The following is a 19,167-nucleotide window of genomic DNA, read 5'->3' as shown; positions in this document are numbered from 1 at the left end:
AAAATGAAATGCTGGGCTGGAGTTCAGATGCTGTCTGATTCTGCTTCATGCCATTTATAAAGTCTCCCTCATTACTTTGGTCTGGGAAATTTGGAAAAAGCAGCTCCTCTTCTAAAAGCAGTTTGAGGTCTTCATCTGGTGAAAGCCCCAGGGCCGAGCTTAATGAGGTGGTAACAGCATAGGGGTGGTTCTCACTGAGCTTTTTTGGCAGCTCCAGCCCCCGGCTGCCACTGCCCCATGGGAGGTGACAACACAGCGGGACGGGACTGCTCTGCTGCTGAGGGTAACAGAGTGAAGCGGTCTCTACTAGACATGACAGTGGGGCAGTGGACAGAATCAGGGACTCTGAAGCAAACCAAGATACCTACTGAACTGGTTCCAGCACCTTCTGAGGGGCTTGCAGTTATTTACCCTGCTGTCCCCTTCAACCCCAAAAGAGTAACTCTAGATACTGGTTGTTTCGATACGGTCTAAGGCTTTTCTGGAAGATGTTCTCCAGCTAGTGGTTTTGTCCAGATTGCAAAAGAATCCCTTGAGAAGAGTGAACCCCAATGTATGGATTGCATAGCTCCTGGTTACTAAACCAGAAAAGTATAGAAACCTATCTCTAAATTATTGACAGTTCTCTGTGGTAGGAATAAGGTGTGAAGGTACCTTCTAATCCGTGGGTCACTCTCTAATGATGGCTATTATTTCTTTTTTTTTTTTAATTTTTTTTTAACATTTATTTATTTTTGAGACAGAGAGAGACAGAGCATGAACAGGGGAGGGTCAGAGAAAGAGGGAGACGCGGGATCTGAAACAGGCTCTAGGCTCTGAGCTGTCAGCACAGAGCCCGACGCGGGGCTCGAACCCATGGACCGCGAGATCATGACCTGAACCGAAGTCGGACGCCTAACCGACTGAGCCATCCAGGCGCCCCATGATGGCTAGTATTTCTTAAGGGCTCATTGTTGTTCAGTCCTTTCTGTGACAGGGACTACTATCGTTGTCATTTGACAGAAACAGGCTGGGGGAACAGGGGTTTTAGGCCTAGGGTCCCCAGTAATGTTTGCTGCACAACCAAAGTGCAGACCTGGGTCGCCTGATCCAACCAGCCACACACTCCCTGATGGGAGGAACCGCTTGCTATTTGTCATGCCCGGTCAGTACTGACTACGGATGGGCCACGTATATTTCGACCTCCCTTTATTTCTCTACCTCCCTCAGGTCCCATCGCTTTGTCAGGGGTCCCTCCCAACGAATCAGTTCTCACAGTTGTATCTGTCCAGGTGCCCTTTATTTTTTCATCTTTCCTGGAGGTGAGTTTTTCTTTTTGCCTCCCCTGCTTCAGCAACGTGAATTAAAAGCTGTCTCTTTACCATCAAACGCCTCCGCTGCAGAGTTTTCTGTTCAGCGAGTAGGCACCTCTTGGCTTCTAGCGCACCGACCAACGTGTCCTTAGCTGTAGGCTTGCAAGAGGAGCCGAGAAAAGGGAAGGGAGCCAAAACTCTGCTGGGACCAAGGAGTAAAGAGGATAGATAACAGGGCAGCCCAGCGGTACCTAAGAGAAAGGGGTGTATTTAGTCATGCAGTTTAGGATGTGTGAAAGCAGAAGCCAAATGAAATCTCTCTCTTCCGAGTAAGAAAAATGTTTTTACTGAAAAGCGCTCCTAAGAAATGATTGTGCAATTTGTTTCACTGCTTGTACACTTCCTGCAGGAAGCCTGGATAGACAGAATGATAAGCCTTTCCTCCCTCATAGGGAGATTGTGCACACGTCCATTCATCGGTGGTGGAGCAATTTTTTCTGGCAGAGAGAAACTCCTATATTATGCAATCATGAGCAGCCAGAAATGCCCCTCCTTCCCAGTCCATGTACTGAAAGATGACCATTTCTCAAGGCTCCCTTTGCAGGTGTTGCCCCTGCAGTGCCTTCTCTAAGACCCCCTCCGTCAGAATTAATCACTCCTTGTTCTGTGCCCCCATTGAACAATTACATACACTTCATTTGACCTTGGACTTCTGTAGCTCATAAGCACTTGAAGATGATAAGCTCCTCAAAGGGTGCTTATTTCTTTGACCCCTTCACAGAACCTTGTACAGAATAGATAATTGATGCTTGCTAAACAAGTGTGAGAGCCAAGGAGGCATTTCCAAAGTGCCTGATGGGATTGAAGCAAGGTTAAGAAACCGGAGCCTCCAGTGTGATGTGATAGGAGGCTATTGAAAGACATGAATGAGGGCATCACTTAGTGGCTAATACACTGAAGGGGGCTGTGGCCAGGTCCATTCCTCTCTGGTCTATTGCTGTGTCTGTGGAACAGGCTTGTTCCACATTCCCCATTGAAGGGACGCTTTTTTTTTTTTTTAATTTTTAATGTTTATTTATTTTAGAGAGAGACACAGAGTTGAGCGGGGGAGGGGCAGAGAGAGGGAGACACAGAATCTGAAGCAGGCTCTAGGCTCTGAGCTGTCAGCACAGAGCCTGATGTGGGGCTTGAACTCAGGAACCGTGAGCTCATGACGGATGATCTCTTCATGACTGAAGTGGGCTGAAGTCAGACGCTTAACTGTCTGAGCCACCCAGGTGCTCCCCTCCCCTCCCCCCCCACTGCCCCCATTGGAGGGCTTCTAAGGGGTATGTTCTTCCTAGTCTTCACCTTAGTGTGACTGGCCTTTTAGGTATAATGATAGCTCCTGTTTTAAGTGACGTTTTTGTGATCACATTAATCCGTCACATTTAAACGAATCTTTACTTTCCTAGAGAGTTAAGTGAATGTGAATCCCTGATATTTAATTTTAATTGGAAGAGAAAAAAAAAAAGAACCCAGACTCTTAGGTCAGCCGCCTAAGTCTGTCAGCAATAAACAGATTCTTTAACAACGAATAGTTGTAATTCCAACGCACTCTCTCCATTAGGTCTTCCTCAAGAAGGAAGCTTTAAAGCCCCCAAAATGAATTGTTGAATTCAAATGCATTGTCAACATGTAAGCCGTGGAGTGACATCATTCCTGGCAGAATCATATTTACACATCTGCTGTGTTAATAGAATTACGGATACTCTTTGAAGAAGATGTAGAAATTTGAACAAAAACAGTTCCCATTTTGACTAGATGCGGATTATTTATTAGGTGTTGCAAGTGCCTTTGAGAGAATACAGAGAACGGAAAAGCATAACATCTTTTGACCTGTTGGTGAATTCTGACTCAGAGGTTTCCACTTGTTCACACTTTGCGAATCCTGGAGCACAGTGGATCTCCCGGGCACTCACCCACACTGCTTAGATCTGACTGGGTTTATGAGGACAAGAGATGACAGCTGTAAATGCAAGAAGGGGGGGAAAAAAAAACAACCTTTCAAACTGGCCTGTTCATCAGAGTGAGTAACTGTTTCTGCCAAACAAGTTGCATGCGAGCTGAGTGTCTTTCATTTTACTACCTATGTTCTTCCTGCAGCAGGAACAAGTTTAGCGATTCTTGCTTGCAGTTCAATTGCTTATTGCATGAGGAATAACAGTCTTTGATAAAGAATACACACATTCCGAGACACTATACACCAACAGTTCACTTTTTAAAATCTCTAAACCATAAGGGCTCCTACCACAGTCTCTTAATCACATTTAAAGTAATGTCTTAATGGCATCAAAAACCTTGTCAGTTTTTGGGGCACTTGGGTGGCTCAGTAGGTTAAGCGTCCGACTCTTGATTTCGGCTCAGGTCATGATCCCAGGGTCATGGAATCAAGCCCTGTGCCAGGCCCCGTGTCTCTGTGTTGAGCGGGGAGCCTGCTTGGGATTCTCTCCCTTTCTCTCTCTCTCTGTCTCTCTCTCTTTCTCTCTCTCTCTCTATCCCTCCCCTGCTTGCACGTGTGCCCCCACCTCTTAAAATTAAAAAAAGAGACATTTAAAAAATACGTGAACAAATAAAAAATCTTGTCAGTTGCCAAATTTTCTCATGCATTTCATATTTTTTAAAGTTTGTTTTTAGTCAAGAGTCCAAATCAGGTATATGCGTGGTAATTGACGGTGTCCCTAAAGTCTTTACTATCTGATTTCTCTCTCCATCTTGCTGTCCCACTCCCTCTAACGTTTCTTTGAGGAAACCTGGTCCTTTTTCCTGAAGGATTTTCCATTATCTGAATTTTGTTGATTGTATCCCCGTGCTACACTGTGGGTTTTTTTTTTGTTTGTTTTTTGGTTTTTTTTTAATTTTTTTTTTTAACATTTATTCATTTTTGAAAGGCAGAGAGAGACAGAGTGCAAACGGGGGAAGGGGCAGAGAGAGAGGGAGACACAGAATCCGAAACGGGCTCCAGGCTCCGAGCTGTCAGCACAGAGCCCAATGCGGGGCTCGAACCCACGGACCGCGAGATCACGACCTGAGCTGAAGTCGGCCACTTAACCGACTGAGCCACCCAGGCACCCCGCTACACTGTTTTAGTAACTATTATCGTTTATGTAGCTATAACGCGTATATGCTGTAGCCGTTTCCCTAGACAGAGTGTGAAAATCTCAATCAGAACAACCTCAGACATGAATGAAATTGCCATGGCCATTTTATTAGGGAGCACCATCAGATAATTTTCCAGGATTGGCCGGCCTCTTCCTACTGTCTCTGTGTAGATAAGTTGTAAATGTATAAAACAGGATGCCCATCCATGAGGAACAATCAGATTTTCTTCAAAAAAATGATCTCAAATCAACTCTTGTAACCTTACAGAACTTAATACCAGTGCCAATTGAATGAGGCCGATTATTGGTTCCAACTGGTAAGGAGGACTCTTGTGTAAGATTCTTCTACAAAGAGCTATGCTGTGTGTCAGAAACTTCACTGAAGCATGAACAGCTTTGCAGATTTAATTGAAATTAAATGTGAGAGACCCCTCCGCCCGCAAATGGCATCCACTTTAACTGCAGTAAAAGCTATAGTAAACTCTAAAATAGCCTGTTCAAAATTTTATGAATTGCTTTTTCAGCATCTGATGAAAATAGATTGATTACTTAAGTACTGAAATTGATTACATAAAATGAGTTTATAGAGATCTAAATTTATGATTATGGACTCTTAAACCCAGTATACCTTTAGGAAATATAATAATTTCAGAGAGAAACATAGCTTTCAATGGTGACATAGAAATTTTTAACATCAGGGGCACCTCGGTGGCTCAGTCAGTTAAGCATCTGACTCTTGAGTTGAGCTCAGGTCATGATCTCACAGTTTGTGAGTTCAAGCCCTATGCTGGGCTCCATGCTGACAGTGAAAAGCCTGCTTGGAATTCTCTCTCCCTCTTTCTCTGCTCCTCCCCTACTCCCACTCACTCTCTCTCTCTTTCAAAATAAATAAAATAAATTTTAACATCAAAGCTGCTCGATATCCTATTTCTGCTTATAATGTCAGCATGGCCCTGTCACATAATAAACTTTAGAGTTAATTTTGACTTATGCTTTTCTTATATTACCTACTCTTTATAGATTATTGACCAGGTCTGTTGTTATTGCCATTACATTGAAGAATAAATTCTTAAGGTATAAACTGGACCCTATTTTAACTTGTAAAAAGAGTAACACTTTTTGATGTAGGACCTACTTATATTTGTTTAATAAGAAAAATTATATTGGGGTGCCTGGGTGTCTCAGTTGGTTGAGTGTCTGACTCTTGATTTCTGTTCAGGTCATGATCCCAGGGCCATGGGATTGAGCCCTGCATCAGGCACTGCACTGAGCATGGAGCCTGCTTAAGGTTCTCTCTCTCTCTCTCTCTCTCTCTCTCTCTCTCTCTCTCTCTCCCTCTCCCTCTGTCTCCCCCCGCCCCGCCCCTCTCCTCTGCTTGCATGCAGTCTCTTCCTCTAAAATAAAATTAAAAAAAAACAAACTATATTGAGGACTGCTTTTTCAAGGCTGACTATTCTCCTCTACCTCACACCCAAACCTGTCTTTCTCATCTGAGAATCTAGAAATTGTCCCTATTAATTAGCCACCTCTCCCTTTAACATCTTCATCTTTCTACTAATGTTCAAGTACTCCACCTTAAAATTAAAAACCTTTAGATCTTTCTATCCCTTTAAAGTATTGTCTGATCTCTTGGTTTCCTTACTGAATGTAAAAGATCTCTACTGTAGATTTCAGTAAATGTTATTCGTCTTCCTTCCTCTTCCTCTTCTGGGGAGTTGTCTGTGCTCATTACCTCCATTCCTTCACCTCTTATTCAACACTTTGAGTTTTGCTGTACTCACCTTCCAAATCCTTGTGGTAGGCTGAAAACTGATCCTTACTCCTATGCTCCAATGTCTATGCCAAAACCCTGGGACTGGTGAATGCTGCCTTATTTGGAAAAAGGGTCTTTGCAGATATGATTGAATTGAGGGTCTTGATTAGGAGATGATCTCAAATTCAGGATGGGCCCTAACTGCCATCACAAGTGTCTTTCCAAGAGAGAGGCAAAAGGCAGTTTAATACCATAGGCACACACACGACAGGCCAAGGGATGCTAGAAACTGCTAGATTGTAGAAGAGGCAAAGAATAGATTCTCCTCTAAAGCCTGTAGAGATACCACAGTCTTGGCCTTGCTGACACCTTGATTTTGGACATCCAAACTATGAAAGAGGGGCTCCTGGCTGGCCCAGTCAGTTAAGCTTCAGACTCATGATTTCAGCTCTGGTCATGATCTTGCAGTTCATGAGTTCGAGCCCCCCATCCGGCTCCATGCTGACAGCACAGAGTGTGCTTAGGATTCTCTCTCTCTCTCTCTCCCTCTCTCTCTCTATCTCTTCCCTCTCCTGTTCTCTCTTTGTCTCTCTCAAAATAAATAAACTTAAAAAAAAAACTGTGAGGGGTGCCTGGGTGGCTCAGTCGGTTAAGTGCCCGACTTTGGTTCAGGTCATGATCTCATGTGACCTGAGTTCAAGCCCCACATCAGGCTCTTTGCTGTCAGCACAGAGCCCACTTCAGATCCTCTGTCCCCTCTCTCTCTGCCCCTTCCCCCCCTCTCAGAAATGAGTACACATTAAAAAAATTGTGAAAGAATTACAGTGTTGTTTTTAGGGACTAAGTTCATGGTACTTTGTTATAATGACTACAGGAAACTAAATACAGCCCTCTTTTACCATTCTTGACAAAATCATTAACCAGAGATGAATTGATTTTCACAACGTGAACGTGCCTGAATACCCAGATCAAGAGGCAGAACCTTACCAGCCCTCCAGAAGACCTCCCTGAGTCCCCTTTCAGCCACTGTCCTCCACCAAAGTATCTGCTAGTTTTTTTTACTTTTAATATCAAATTTTTGAGCATCATAGGAACAAAATCATAAGATACCTACTCCTTTGTATCCAGATTCTTTTAACAGTCTGTGAGATTCATTCATGTTGTCACATGTAGTTGTAGATTTTTAAAAATCTATTGCTATGTGGTATCCATTGTCTCTATATAGCATACTTTATTTCTTCTATTGTTGATGGTTTACAAATAGTGCTGTTATGAACATTTATTACACATGCATGTTGATGAACTATGTTTCTGTGGGGTATTTGATGAAGAAAGGGTTTCCTGAATCATAGATACCTTTTCATTTTTCTCTATATTGTCTAAGTTGTTCAATCTCATACACACCTGCCACTTCAGCTACTAACAGCACCATGACTCTTAAATCGGTCTGATTCTTTGGCTTTTTGGGTGTTGAGTTGTGTAAGTTCTTTATAGATTTTGGATACTAACCCTTTATCACACATGTAATTTGCAAATCTCTTCTCCCATTCGATGGGCTGCCTTTTAGTTTTATTGATTGTTTCCTTTGCTGTGCAGAAGCTTTTTATCTTGATGAAGTCCCATAGTTCATTTTTGCTTTTGTTTCCTCTGTCTCTGGTGATGTGCTTAGTAAGAAGTTGTTACGGCCAAGGTCAAAGAGGTTCCTACCTGTGTTCTCTAGGATTTTTGTGGTTTCCTATCTAAAATTCAGGTCTTTTATCCATTTTGAATTTATTTTTGTGTCTGGTATAAGAAAGTTGTCCAGTTTCATTCTTCTGCATGTTGCTGTCCATTTTCCCAACAGTATTTGTTGAAGAGACTGGCTTTCTTCCATTGTATATTCTTTCCTGCTCTGTCAAAGATTAGTGGACCATAGTTGTGGGTCCATTTCTGGGTTTTCTATTCTGTTCCATTGATCTATATGTATGTTTTTGTACCCAGTACCATACTTTCTTGAATATAGCTTGAAGTCTGGATATCTGATTCTGATTTCTGCTGTGATTCAGAATGATACCTGTCAGTTAGATACCACACACACACACACACACACACACACACACGATATTTAAAGTATCTCAGTCCAAACTCAAGTTCCTACCAAAAAAATAGTATATTTTCTTATGTCACTTGTGTTAATGGCAAGCCATAAGTGTTAACCATTCAAGTTTGAAATAGAATCATCTTTAATTCTTTATCCTGTATCCACCAAATCCCTAAAGCCTCTTGAATTCCCTACCATGTTATCTCTGTATTAGTTTAGTGAATGACTCCTAACTGACCTCCCAGCTTCCAGTCTGTTTTGTCTATCATCCGTGCATAAAATCTAGGTTTATCTTCCCCAAACTTTGATCTGCCATACCCCTTCTCAAAACATAGATATAGATGGATCACCATTGACTATAGAATCAAGTCAAAATTCTTTGTGCTGGCTTTGTGTGTTTTCATAATTTGATTTCAGCCTCATTTCTATGAGTAATTATTCATATGAGATTTCATCAGGGGTATTGACTTACATTTTAGCATTGTCTTCGATACCATTTTTATGATAAATTGTTCAAAGGGCTTCCTGTTAACATTTCTTATGATGGCTCCTTATAATAATCATATATTGAGAGTTTGCTGTGTCTCATGCACATGTAATCCTAACAGCTTTGTGCTGTAAATACTGGTATTATTGTTCTTGATTTATGGTTAAGGAAACCAAAGCTCAGTGAACTTAAGGTAGTGTCCAAGGTCATCCATCCAGAAACTTAATTAGGATTCAAACACTGGGAAGTCATGAAATAGCTTGTCTGTCATCTGCATGCTTATCCCTCGTCTCAAGGCCCCTGGAGATGGAGAGAAGATTCCCCTTCCAGCTTTTCACCCTGTGGTGTGCTTTTCTGAGGCTGCATTTCCTCCTGTCAGAGAGCTGTGGTTCTGGGTCCTTTCACTGTGGGATGGGTACCTTTTATGGATGTGTGCTAATTTCCCCCTCACTTCTCTAAAGCTGGAGCATCAGGAACCGGACTCCTGCGGCTACTGTCCAGACAAGGAGACATCCGTTTTTATACCAATCTTGTTTGGTTCTGCTTCCTCTTTCTCTCCCTCCTTCTCTCTTCTCCCTTCTTCCCTCTTTTTCCCTTTCCCTCCCTAGGCTTCTCCCTTTTCTTCCCCCCCTTCCTTCTGTAGATGCCTTGGCTCTCAACATTTTTAAAATCCAACTTGTGGAGGTTGATTGCCTCTGATCACCTGCTCCTAGTCCTCACTTTCCAGGTTCAAAAAAAAAAAAAATTAACTCCCCAGTGTAATAATCAAACAAGCATTAAACAAGCAAATTAAGGCTGGGGTGGGGACATTATGTATACATTTGCTTTAGCAATATAAGAATGATTCATGTTTGAATCACTAGGCATACATTTATTGGAGTTTAGTGATGAGGAAATTATGGGCCAAAATGTTTATTGTTGACATAAATATGTATCATTATACATGACAGTGTTAGCTAAATACATACAGGAAAATAAAATGATACTGATGAAGCTACATGAATAGTAATTCATAGCAGGAATTGCCAAACCATGACCAATTCAAGACAACAATGATGGTAGATTATTCTGTCCTTCGTGAAAATCTCAACAATTTTACCTCTATTAATATGGGAGGTTTGCAATGTCCCAACATTGCATATCTGCCAAACTTTAGTAACCTGACTCAGAGTCTCTAGGACGCTCTACCAGGACACTGCTAGGTCATGAGTAACATTTTAGTAATTTACACATAGTAGATTTGTTGTAAATAACCCTTATTTATTCATAATATAGAAAAATCAATGGAATGCAAGCTATACTTCCCTTAAGAATCTAGGGGTGCCTGGGTGGCTCAGTCGGTTAAGCGTCCGACTTCAGCTCAGGTCATGAGCTCACAGTTTGTGAGTTGGAGCCCCGCATCGGGCTCTGTGCTGACAGCTCAGAACCTGGAGCCTGCTTCAGATTCTGTGTCTCCCTCTCTCTCTCTCTCTCTCTGCCCCTCCCCTGCTGATGCTTTGGGTCTCTCTCTCCCTCTTTCAAAAATAAACATTAAAAAAATTAAAAAAACAACAAGAATCTAAGATGGTATGGGCATTTGGGGGTTAGTGTCTGCTCTTTAGGGGAATCTCTAGAATTCCATTGGGAATTGACGTTGTTTCCTACTGAGGTTTGCTTCATTGCTCAGACCAAGCCCCAGGCACTTTGTGCCTTTCCTTTTTCTGTGGTGCCTTTGATGTGCAGGGCTTCTGTTTTTTTAGTCTGCTCTTTGAGGTGCTCCACCCCAACTCCTCTGCCTGCTGATGCCTCATTCACATTTGCTTCAGTCATTCCTTCTACCAGGACTGGCCTCCCTGGCCTCTGAATGTCACCATTTGTACTTCACCAGCACCAGCCACATTCTGCCCGGTACACATTCTGTGTCGGTATTTGCCAACTCATGTTTCTGCCCCACAAGAGATGGCAAAAATCATATCTAGTTAATTTTTTGCTTTAACTTTCATAACAGCAAATAATACAACTTTTATGTAATAAGTGCCCAGGACGTTTGTAGAATTAAATTGGCACCAGTGGGTCATCTTGGGGGATGGGTATGATTGAATGGGTAGTTCTGTGTGATAACTTGGGAAGTTTCCATTGATAATGGAGTTTCGGAGTATCTTCTAGACCAGACTACAAGCCAAATCACTACTGGGCTCTTGCCTTGTCATCAGTGATCTAATGCGGAAGGAAAACATTGAATAGATAAAAAGTAACTGAACATTAATGTTTTGCTTCAACTCTGCTTTTTACAAGCAACAGAAGCTCATGTGAGATATTTAACTAACAGATAGGGTATTATGAAGGAAAAATTAAATAAAAAAAAAGTAACACAGACCACGAACCACTGCCATTTAATGACCAAAATGCAATTAGGCACAACAGTTTTATGTTATTGCCCTAAAAATTTATTATGCTTTAATAAACCCTGGGTAAATCTAATTTTGTGCTCCATTTAACATTAACACAATTGGGGGAAAGGAAAGACATGGCACTTTAGCTAAAAATGTAAGAGATTTTTGTACCTTTGTCTATATTTTTAAACAGACTTAATTTTTAAGTATTTAAACTTTAGTTTTTAAGTATAGCAGTTTTACTCACAATATTACTACAGAAACTCAATCAGAAAATTATTAAGTGCACTTGGTCATGAAACATATGAAAGGAATATATGCTTTGGTCCTCAAATCTTTTTTGCATCTCTAAATTTATGTTCTGATCTTGAGAACCTCTATAACCTGTAAGTGTAGGGTGTGGCTCAGTGAAGAACTAGGAGCATGGACTCTCCAGCTAGCCTGCTTGTTTTTTGTTTTTAATTTTAGAGAGAGTGTGAGTAGGGAGGGGCAGAGAGAGAGAGAGAGAGAGAGAGAGAGAGGGCAAGAGCTATAATCTCAGGCAGGCTTCATTCACACTCAGTACAGAGCCCAACGTGAGACTCTCGATCTCATGACTGAGATCATGACCTGAACCAAAATTAAGAGTTGGTTGCTCAACCAACTGAGCCACCCAGGCACCCCTAGATTGCTTGAGTTTGAATCCTTCCAAGGATGGCAGGGTGCCATCACTTCCTAGCTGATGATGGGCAGATTATTTATACATTCTCTGCCTCAGTGTCCTAAAGTAATGATAATAATATTGCCTCCAAAAAGGGGTTTTATGAAGATTGAGTTAATTTTTGATAAGCAAATAGTGCCTGGCACATAATAATTATAAATACATGTTTGTGAAATAAAGTGGGTAAACTGCAACTCATAGAAGTGAGTTTTAAGAATTGTGGAGTAACAAGTGTTTATTATAATTACATCTTTTTTTTTTTTTGCATTTTAGACATGATTTAAGATCACCTCACAAGGAAGATAATTTTCACCTATTTTACTGCTTTTGAGAAGATAGTCATAAGATGATATTTTTGTTAAATAATGAAATGTTAACTATTTTTAAAAATCCTGTGTTACTGGAAGCCTCAGCCAGTGTAACCAGGCAAAACAAAGCACACAACAACAAAAACCCCAAACCATAAAAGACATACAGGTTAGAAAGGAAGACATAAAACCATTTCTAGTTTCAAATGACATGATTATCCATGTAGAAAATCCCAGAACGTGTGCAAATAAAAAAAAAGCTCCTGGAACTAATAAGTGAGTTTAGCAAAGTCTCAGGATAGAAGGTCAATATACAAAAGTCAACTGTATTTTTACATACTAGCTATGAAAAACGAGGAAATTTGAAAGAACATCATCTATAATAGCACCAAAAAAAATGAAACACTTAGGTATAAATCTAACAAAATACATGTAGGAACTGTCTATTGATGGACATTGAGGATGGCACTTGTCGGGATGAGCACTGGGTGTTGTATGTAAGCAATGAATCACGGAATGTACCCCCAAAACCAAAAGCACACTGTATACACCATATGTTAGCCAACTTGACAATAAATTATATTTTAGGGAATTAAAATAAAAAAGAAAATTACAAAATACTTAGGAAAGAAATCAAAGAAGACCTAAATAAATAGAGAGATACACTATATTCATGCATGGAAAGACTCCATGTATGAAGATGTCAGTTCCCCCCAAAGTGATCTATCTGTAGATCCAACACAATATCAGTCAGAATCCCAGGAGGAATTTTTTTTTTTTGTAGTTATCAACTGATAGCTCTCAGCTACCAATTACACAGGAAACTTACACAGGAAAGCAAATAGAACAACTAAATTAGCTAAAACAATTTTGAAAACTGAAGAATAGAGTTGGAAGGCTCACAGTTGATTTCAATACCTACCATAAAGCCCCAAGTATAAGAACAGTGTAGTGTTGGCAAAAGATAGAACAGAAAACTCAACAACAGACCCACACAAATGTAGCCATTTAGTGTTTGACAAAGAAGCAGAGGCAGTTCGCCTGAGAAAGGAGAGTCTTTACAACGAATATGAATCTTGACCCATATCCCATGTCATTGACAAAAATTAACTTAACATGGATCATAGATCAGAATGTAAAATGTAAAGCTACAAAATTTCTAGAAGAAAACATGGGAGAAAACTTTTGTGACTTTGGGTTAGGCAAGATACCACACCTAAAGCACAATCCATAGAAGAAAAAAATTGATAAATTGGACTTACCGTTAGAAATTTCTGCTCTTTGAAAATCCTGTCAACAGGGGTGCCTGGGTGGCTCAGTCGGTCAAGCGTCCGACTTCAGCTCAGGTCATGATCTCCCGGTCTGTGGGTTCGAGCCCCGCGTCGGGCTCTGTGCTGACAGCTCAGAGCCTGCAGCCTGTTTCAGATTCTGTGTCTCTGTCTCTCTGGCCCTCCCCTGTTCATGCTCTGTCTCTCCCTGTCTCAAAAATAAAAATAAAAAAACGTTAAATTGTTTAAAAAAAAAAAAAGAAAATCCTGTCAACAGACTGGAAAGACAAGTCACAAACTGGGAGAAAATATTTGCAAATCCCATTGTCTGACAAAGGAAAAATATCCAGATAATATAAAGAACCCACAAACCTCAACAAGAAGAAAACAAATTCAACAATTTAAGAAAATGGGGCACAGGCTCTGATCACTTCATCAGAGAAGAAAGAAGAGTACACTTTACTCCATGGAAATGAAAAAATAAATTTAGAAAAGAACATAAATATATCAGTCATCTGGACCTGAAGTAGAAAAAAGTGCCTCTTTTTCTGAGTTGTACTCTATTCAGTGTATTAAAATTATACAAACAAGCATTTTTAATGTTCTATACAGCATCCAAAAAAATGTATCAGTTCCTGCTTAGACATTCAGACCTGATGAGTATGCTCCATTTTGCCTGTACCATTTATTTTGAATATCTAGTTTCACTCTTAATCTAAAAGCCTTCTGCAGTGTTTCTATTTTATTTTAGCATCAAGTCCCAGGAGGCAGTTCTCTGGAAATAACCCATCTCCCTTCTTCTTGTGACTGCTTTAACTTAGCTAGTATTTTTCTTTGCACATCTCTCGTTTGTTTCTCATCAGCCACTGCTTCATTTGGTTTCTTTCAGCCCCATGTTACGCTGTCTCTTGATTTTAGAGCCCTGCGACTGACTGCGAGTGGCTGGCATCTGTGGGAGGAGGAAACAGTGTGGGTGCAGGAGGCAGATGGGGCGTGTAGGTGGGATGCACTGACTCATTTTCTCATGTGTTGATTTTTGATGTAGAAATGTGAAGGACCCCAAAAGAAAACTCTTTATTTGTATTAAAGAGCCCGTAAGTCATTTTAGCCTTGAAAAAAAATCTTTTGAAGCTCCTGTGACCTGGCTGCCTCTTTCATAACCTCACTAAATCCTCTCTGTCTTCAGCCTCCGTTTGATCTGATTTATTTCTCCTCCACAGAATGTGAATTCTAATCTCACGTTCATTAGACAAGGTCGATTGCATCAAACAGCTTAAGAGTCTGCATTATTTTTTTGTGCTGCGGTTCAGTTTTACGTTCAGTCACACAGGTTTTCAGTATTGTTTTTCTTGTGTTTTGGTGGGTTTTTAAATTTTAAAAGTAATCAATGTTCGTAAGAAAAATTGTAAAAAATATATAGAAGGAATAAAGAAGAAAAAATAATGCACGATCGCAATACGCAGCTGTTATTTTGGTGTACAACTTTCCAGACATTTTTTTTATTCACATGCATATATTCACATATAATGTATACATTATAATGTATTATATTTAATACTTTTTTTTTACTTACTATAGCTTGAACTTACCTCTGTTGCTAAATATTCTTATGCAATATTGTTTTTTTTATTAAGTTTTTATTTTAATTCCAGTGTAGTTAACATACAGTGTTATATTTAGTTTCAGGTGTACAATATAGCGATTCAAAAATGTAGCTTTCAATGGTTGCATAAGCCACTATTTGAATCTATCTATGTATCTACTCACCCACATACCTATTTTCCTATTAATGGTGTTTTCCATTTTATTGCAAAAAAAAAAAAATTCCGTGGACATCCTTACAAGTAAACCTGCCACATTTATAGGAATTTTCTTGGAGTAAATTCTTAGGAATGGAGGTATTCGATCAAAAAGTGTAAATAATTTTAAGTATTTAAGTCTCCCGGGAAGTTTAAACTTCTCCTTGGCATATGAGTATCATTTCTCTGCATCTTCACTGGCACTCTTTAATATTTTTGACCACTTGTTAGACAAAAAAAAGTGGCATTTTACAGTTTGCTTAATGTGCACTTATTCATAGTGAGGTATAGAATATTATTTGTGTATTTGTTTGCCATTTTAGTTTCTCTTTTGTGAATTTGCCTGCCTGTATCCATAGCCTAATTTTCTATTGTGATGTCTTTATGGTTGCTTATTCTAAATTGAACAATAAGAGATGATTTATAGTGATATTAACCTTTCATCTCTCATATATTGCAAATATTTTTTACAAGTTAGCAACATCTGTTAAATTTGTCACAAGGTATGTTAACATTTTCATTTTAAGTGTGATTAGAATTTGTTTCACCATTATATTTTCCAAATATTACTAGTTAGGATTACAAAGGGAGCTCTTGGTTATCATAATGATTTTGCATCTCAACACCTTATTAAATTATTTTATAGCTTATAATAGTTATTTAGTTGATTCTATTGAGATTTTTTTTTTTTGGTTGATAGCCAAAACATCTCCAAGTAATGATAATTGTGTATTTTATTTTATAATATTATATCTCTTTGTGAAATCTTATTGCATTATCTGGGATTTTCAGAAAGCCAACTAGTGGTGGGAATAATTGGCTGCCTTGTCTTTTTACTGATTTTCCTGGGAATACCTATAAACAAAGTTGGCAGTTGTGAATATGTATCATTTTCATGTTAAAGGCATGCTCTTCTATTTTTGGTTTGCAATTATTTTTAATGAGAAATGGGTTTTGGATTTTATTTATTTATTTTTTTCAACGTTTATTTATTTTTGGGACAGAGAGAGACAGAGCATGAACGGGGGAGGGGCAGAGAGAGAAGGAGACACAGAATTGGAAACAGGCTCCAGGCTCTGAGCCATCAGCCCAGAGCCTGATGCGGGGCTCGAACTCACGGACCGCGAGATCGTGACCTGGCTGAAGTCGGACGCTTAACCGACTGCGCCACCCAGGCGCCCCGGGTTTTGGATTTTAATTATGCACTTGGAACACCTGTGGAGATGCTGATAATTTTTTTTTTCCATTGAGCCATCCTTGCATTCCCAAAATAAACTGTAAACCCGTGATCTAGTTTTCTTATACTGTAATGCTTGGTGCATTTTCTTCGTTTTTTTCATATTTTTGTCCATATACAAAGTAAGTTTGAAACTAATATATATTTCATTTTTTGGACATTATTATCAAATTTTGGTGTCAGGCTTATACTTATCTTGGTGTTAGTCTTCTCTGAGCTTTGGTAGAATTTGTATCTGGTTATATTATCCTTCTTAGTCATAATTTTCTATATCTTTGTTTTCTTTTTTTTTCTTGATTATACTTGCTGGGGACTTGCTGGATATTGATAACAATAAATAATTAGTTATAAAATACAGCTCTGGATTAATTCATAATCTTACCTATTTGATTTTTTTTAATATTTATTTATTTATTTTGAGAGAAAGAGAGGGAGCACATGTGAGCCTGGCAGAGGGAGAGAGAGAATCCCAAGCAGATTCCGTACTGTCAGCACAAAGCCAGACGTGAGGCTCAGTCTCACCAACAGTGAGATCATAACCTGAGCTGAAATCAGGAGTCCAAGGCTTAACCTACTGAGCCACCCGGGTGCCCCTTACCTATTTGCTTTTTTAAGTCTTATTTTACATTCATCACTTAAGGCAGTTTCCTGCGGATCTGCTTCTGGAACCTGAGTTCACTTGTTTTAAAGTTGAAATTTCATAGAGAGAAGTAGCCCCAGCAGCCCACCGTTGGCAGACTTTGCTTAGTTGCCAGTAATTATATGATCTCATTTGTGTTTAAAAAAAAAAAAATGCAGGTTTGCTGCATTTTCTAAAACCACTTCCAGGTAGAACTACAAATTCAAAATTCAGTAGTAAGTGAGGAGGGAAAATCCCTATCATCTCCTCATTTCCTCTTTGAATACTAAGTTGTTGAAATCAAACTGTGCTTACCGGGCATTATTTAGGTGTCATCTTTGGGGGGCTTTGTTTTGTGTTTGCAGATATCGCTGTGGTGGAGATGAGTGACGCCTTCCGACAGCCATCATTGTTTTACCACCTTGGGGTCAGAGAAAGTTTCAGCATGGCCAACAACATCATCCTCTACTGTGATAATAATTCAGACTCTCTGCAGTCACTGAAGGTACCTGACTTGTTTACTCCATGTTTACTGTAGGCACTAGAGTTTTAGGGATCCCTCTCGGTCTCTCTGACATCCAAAACTCCTTAAGTAGCTTATGTTTGTGAAAGGTTGTTTTTGTCAGTCTAACAATTACACAGCAGTTCCTAGTGAAGCTTTGAGGTTTATCTAGAATTCAGTGGAGAAGAAATTCGATGACATGTAGAAAAATGGTCGTGTTGAGTTCTGAACCGCAGTTAGAGTTGCAGCTGGGGAGACTGCGTTCCTAGGAAGTCGTCCAGCCCACTGGAGAAGGAAATGGAGATGGCATGAAGTATGGTCAAGCCTTATGGTGTGTCACCATTGGGGGTTTCACTGGGCACACCCTGTCTCCACCTAGAAATACGCTTTCTACTGAAAGTACTCGGGAAGAGAAATTCTCCAAATATCACCAGAAAACTGCTATCCTCTTCCCTGGGAGATGATTTCAGTAACTCAACAACTTAGGGAAAGGAGAAATAAAAACCTACTATATTTGTCTACAAAACTCAGCATGTCATTCTCTCCATTATAGGGGCATAATGATAGGAAGGTATTTCTTCCATCCAAAAAGATTGTCTAAAATGCTTCTGCAAGGCCAAGTGATTTTACACCATGTGATTCTTTGAAAAGCATCTAACAATTCTGTGAAATGCGTGCTGAGTCTGATATCATCCATTTCCTTTGTGAAACTTCCAGCCAGCTTCATGCAACTTATTCTTATCTGTATCTTCCAGTTTTCAAATCAAAGCCAAGCTGGGAACATGGAGACCTAAAACCCAGAGCCATATTTCCAACCACTTAGTAATTGCTATATGAAGATCTCTAACCCCCAACCCATGAAAAAAAAAAAAGTCGTATTTTTCTTTTATCTGAATATCTAAAGCTTGTATGACTTTTTTGAAAATCTGTAGTTTCATTTAGCAAATATACATTTACTGAAGGCCAGGCATTGTGCTGGCCATTGATAGGCTATCCCTTTACAGAATATTCTGCAATAGTCCTTAGAGATTTGCCCCTACTCTGTCTGAATCTGTTTTGTTTTGTTTTTTTACCCAGAGAAATTCTTTAAGCTACCCCTACTTTATTTTACCTTAGATTTACCCCTCTAATTAATGCATCATAAAGTTTTGTGGTGGTGTATTTTAATTAAACATTTTGATGTACTACCATTTATAACATATCAGTAGTCAATAAAGGAATGAAATTATTTTATTTTTTATTTTTATTGCATTACTTTATTTTATTTACATTAAGTATTCTAAGCAGGCAATGTTGTGTTAGACATTTTTCACTTCACCCTACTTTTATTCTTGCCCTATGGTTATTTTGTGATTTCATTTATGACTATTCTTTCCTGGGGAAATTTTTTAAAAAATGAATTAAAATGACATTTGAGAGAAAGAGTTGAAGCTCATCAGAAATGTTTATGGAACAAATAAATTGATTTCATTGCTTTTTGCCAGCCTTTGTTTAGAAGTGTTATTGGTACTTGAATACAATAGTTCTTTAGACAGGCTAATCTATCTAAAATATACTCATTTAGGGGCGCCTGGGTGGCACAGTCGGTTAAGCGGCCGACTTCGGCTCAG

The 19,167-nt window shown here is 39.5% G+C and overlaps 1 protein-coding gene across 2 annotated transcripts in view; it reads left to right on the top strand.

Moving 5' to 3' along the window:
* MAP3K5 (mitogen-activated protein kinase kinase kinase 5) overlaps window positions 1–19,167 on the top strand; it is a 209,222-nt gene that overhangs the window by 50,154 nt on the left and 139,901 nt on the right. For both annotated transcript variants that reach the window (XM_043593084.1, XM_043593085.1), the window contains exon 2: window positions 17,421–17,560. In XM_043593084.1, coding sequence (XP_043449019.1) covers window positions 17,421–17,560 — 140 coding nt within the window. The remainder of the gene's footprint in view (window positions 1–17,420; window positions 17,561–19,167) is intronic.

This window comes from Prionailurus bengalensis, chromosome B2 (genome assembly GCF_016509475.1).
Source record: "Prionailurus bengalensis isolate Pbe53 chromosome B2, Fcat_Pben_1.1_paternal_pri, whole genome shotgun sequence".
Taxonomy (NCBI): Eukaryota; Metazoa; Chordata; class Mammalia; order Carnivora; family Felidae; genus Prionailurus; species Prionailurus bengalensis.
Note: the sequence above shows the minus strand (reverse complement) of the source record. Positions and strands in the feature narration are given on the sequence as shown.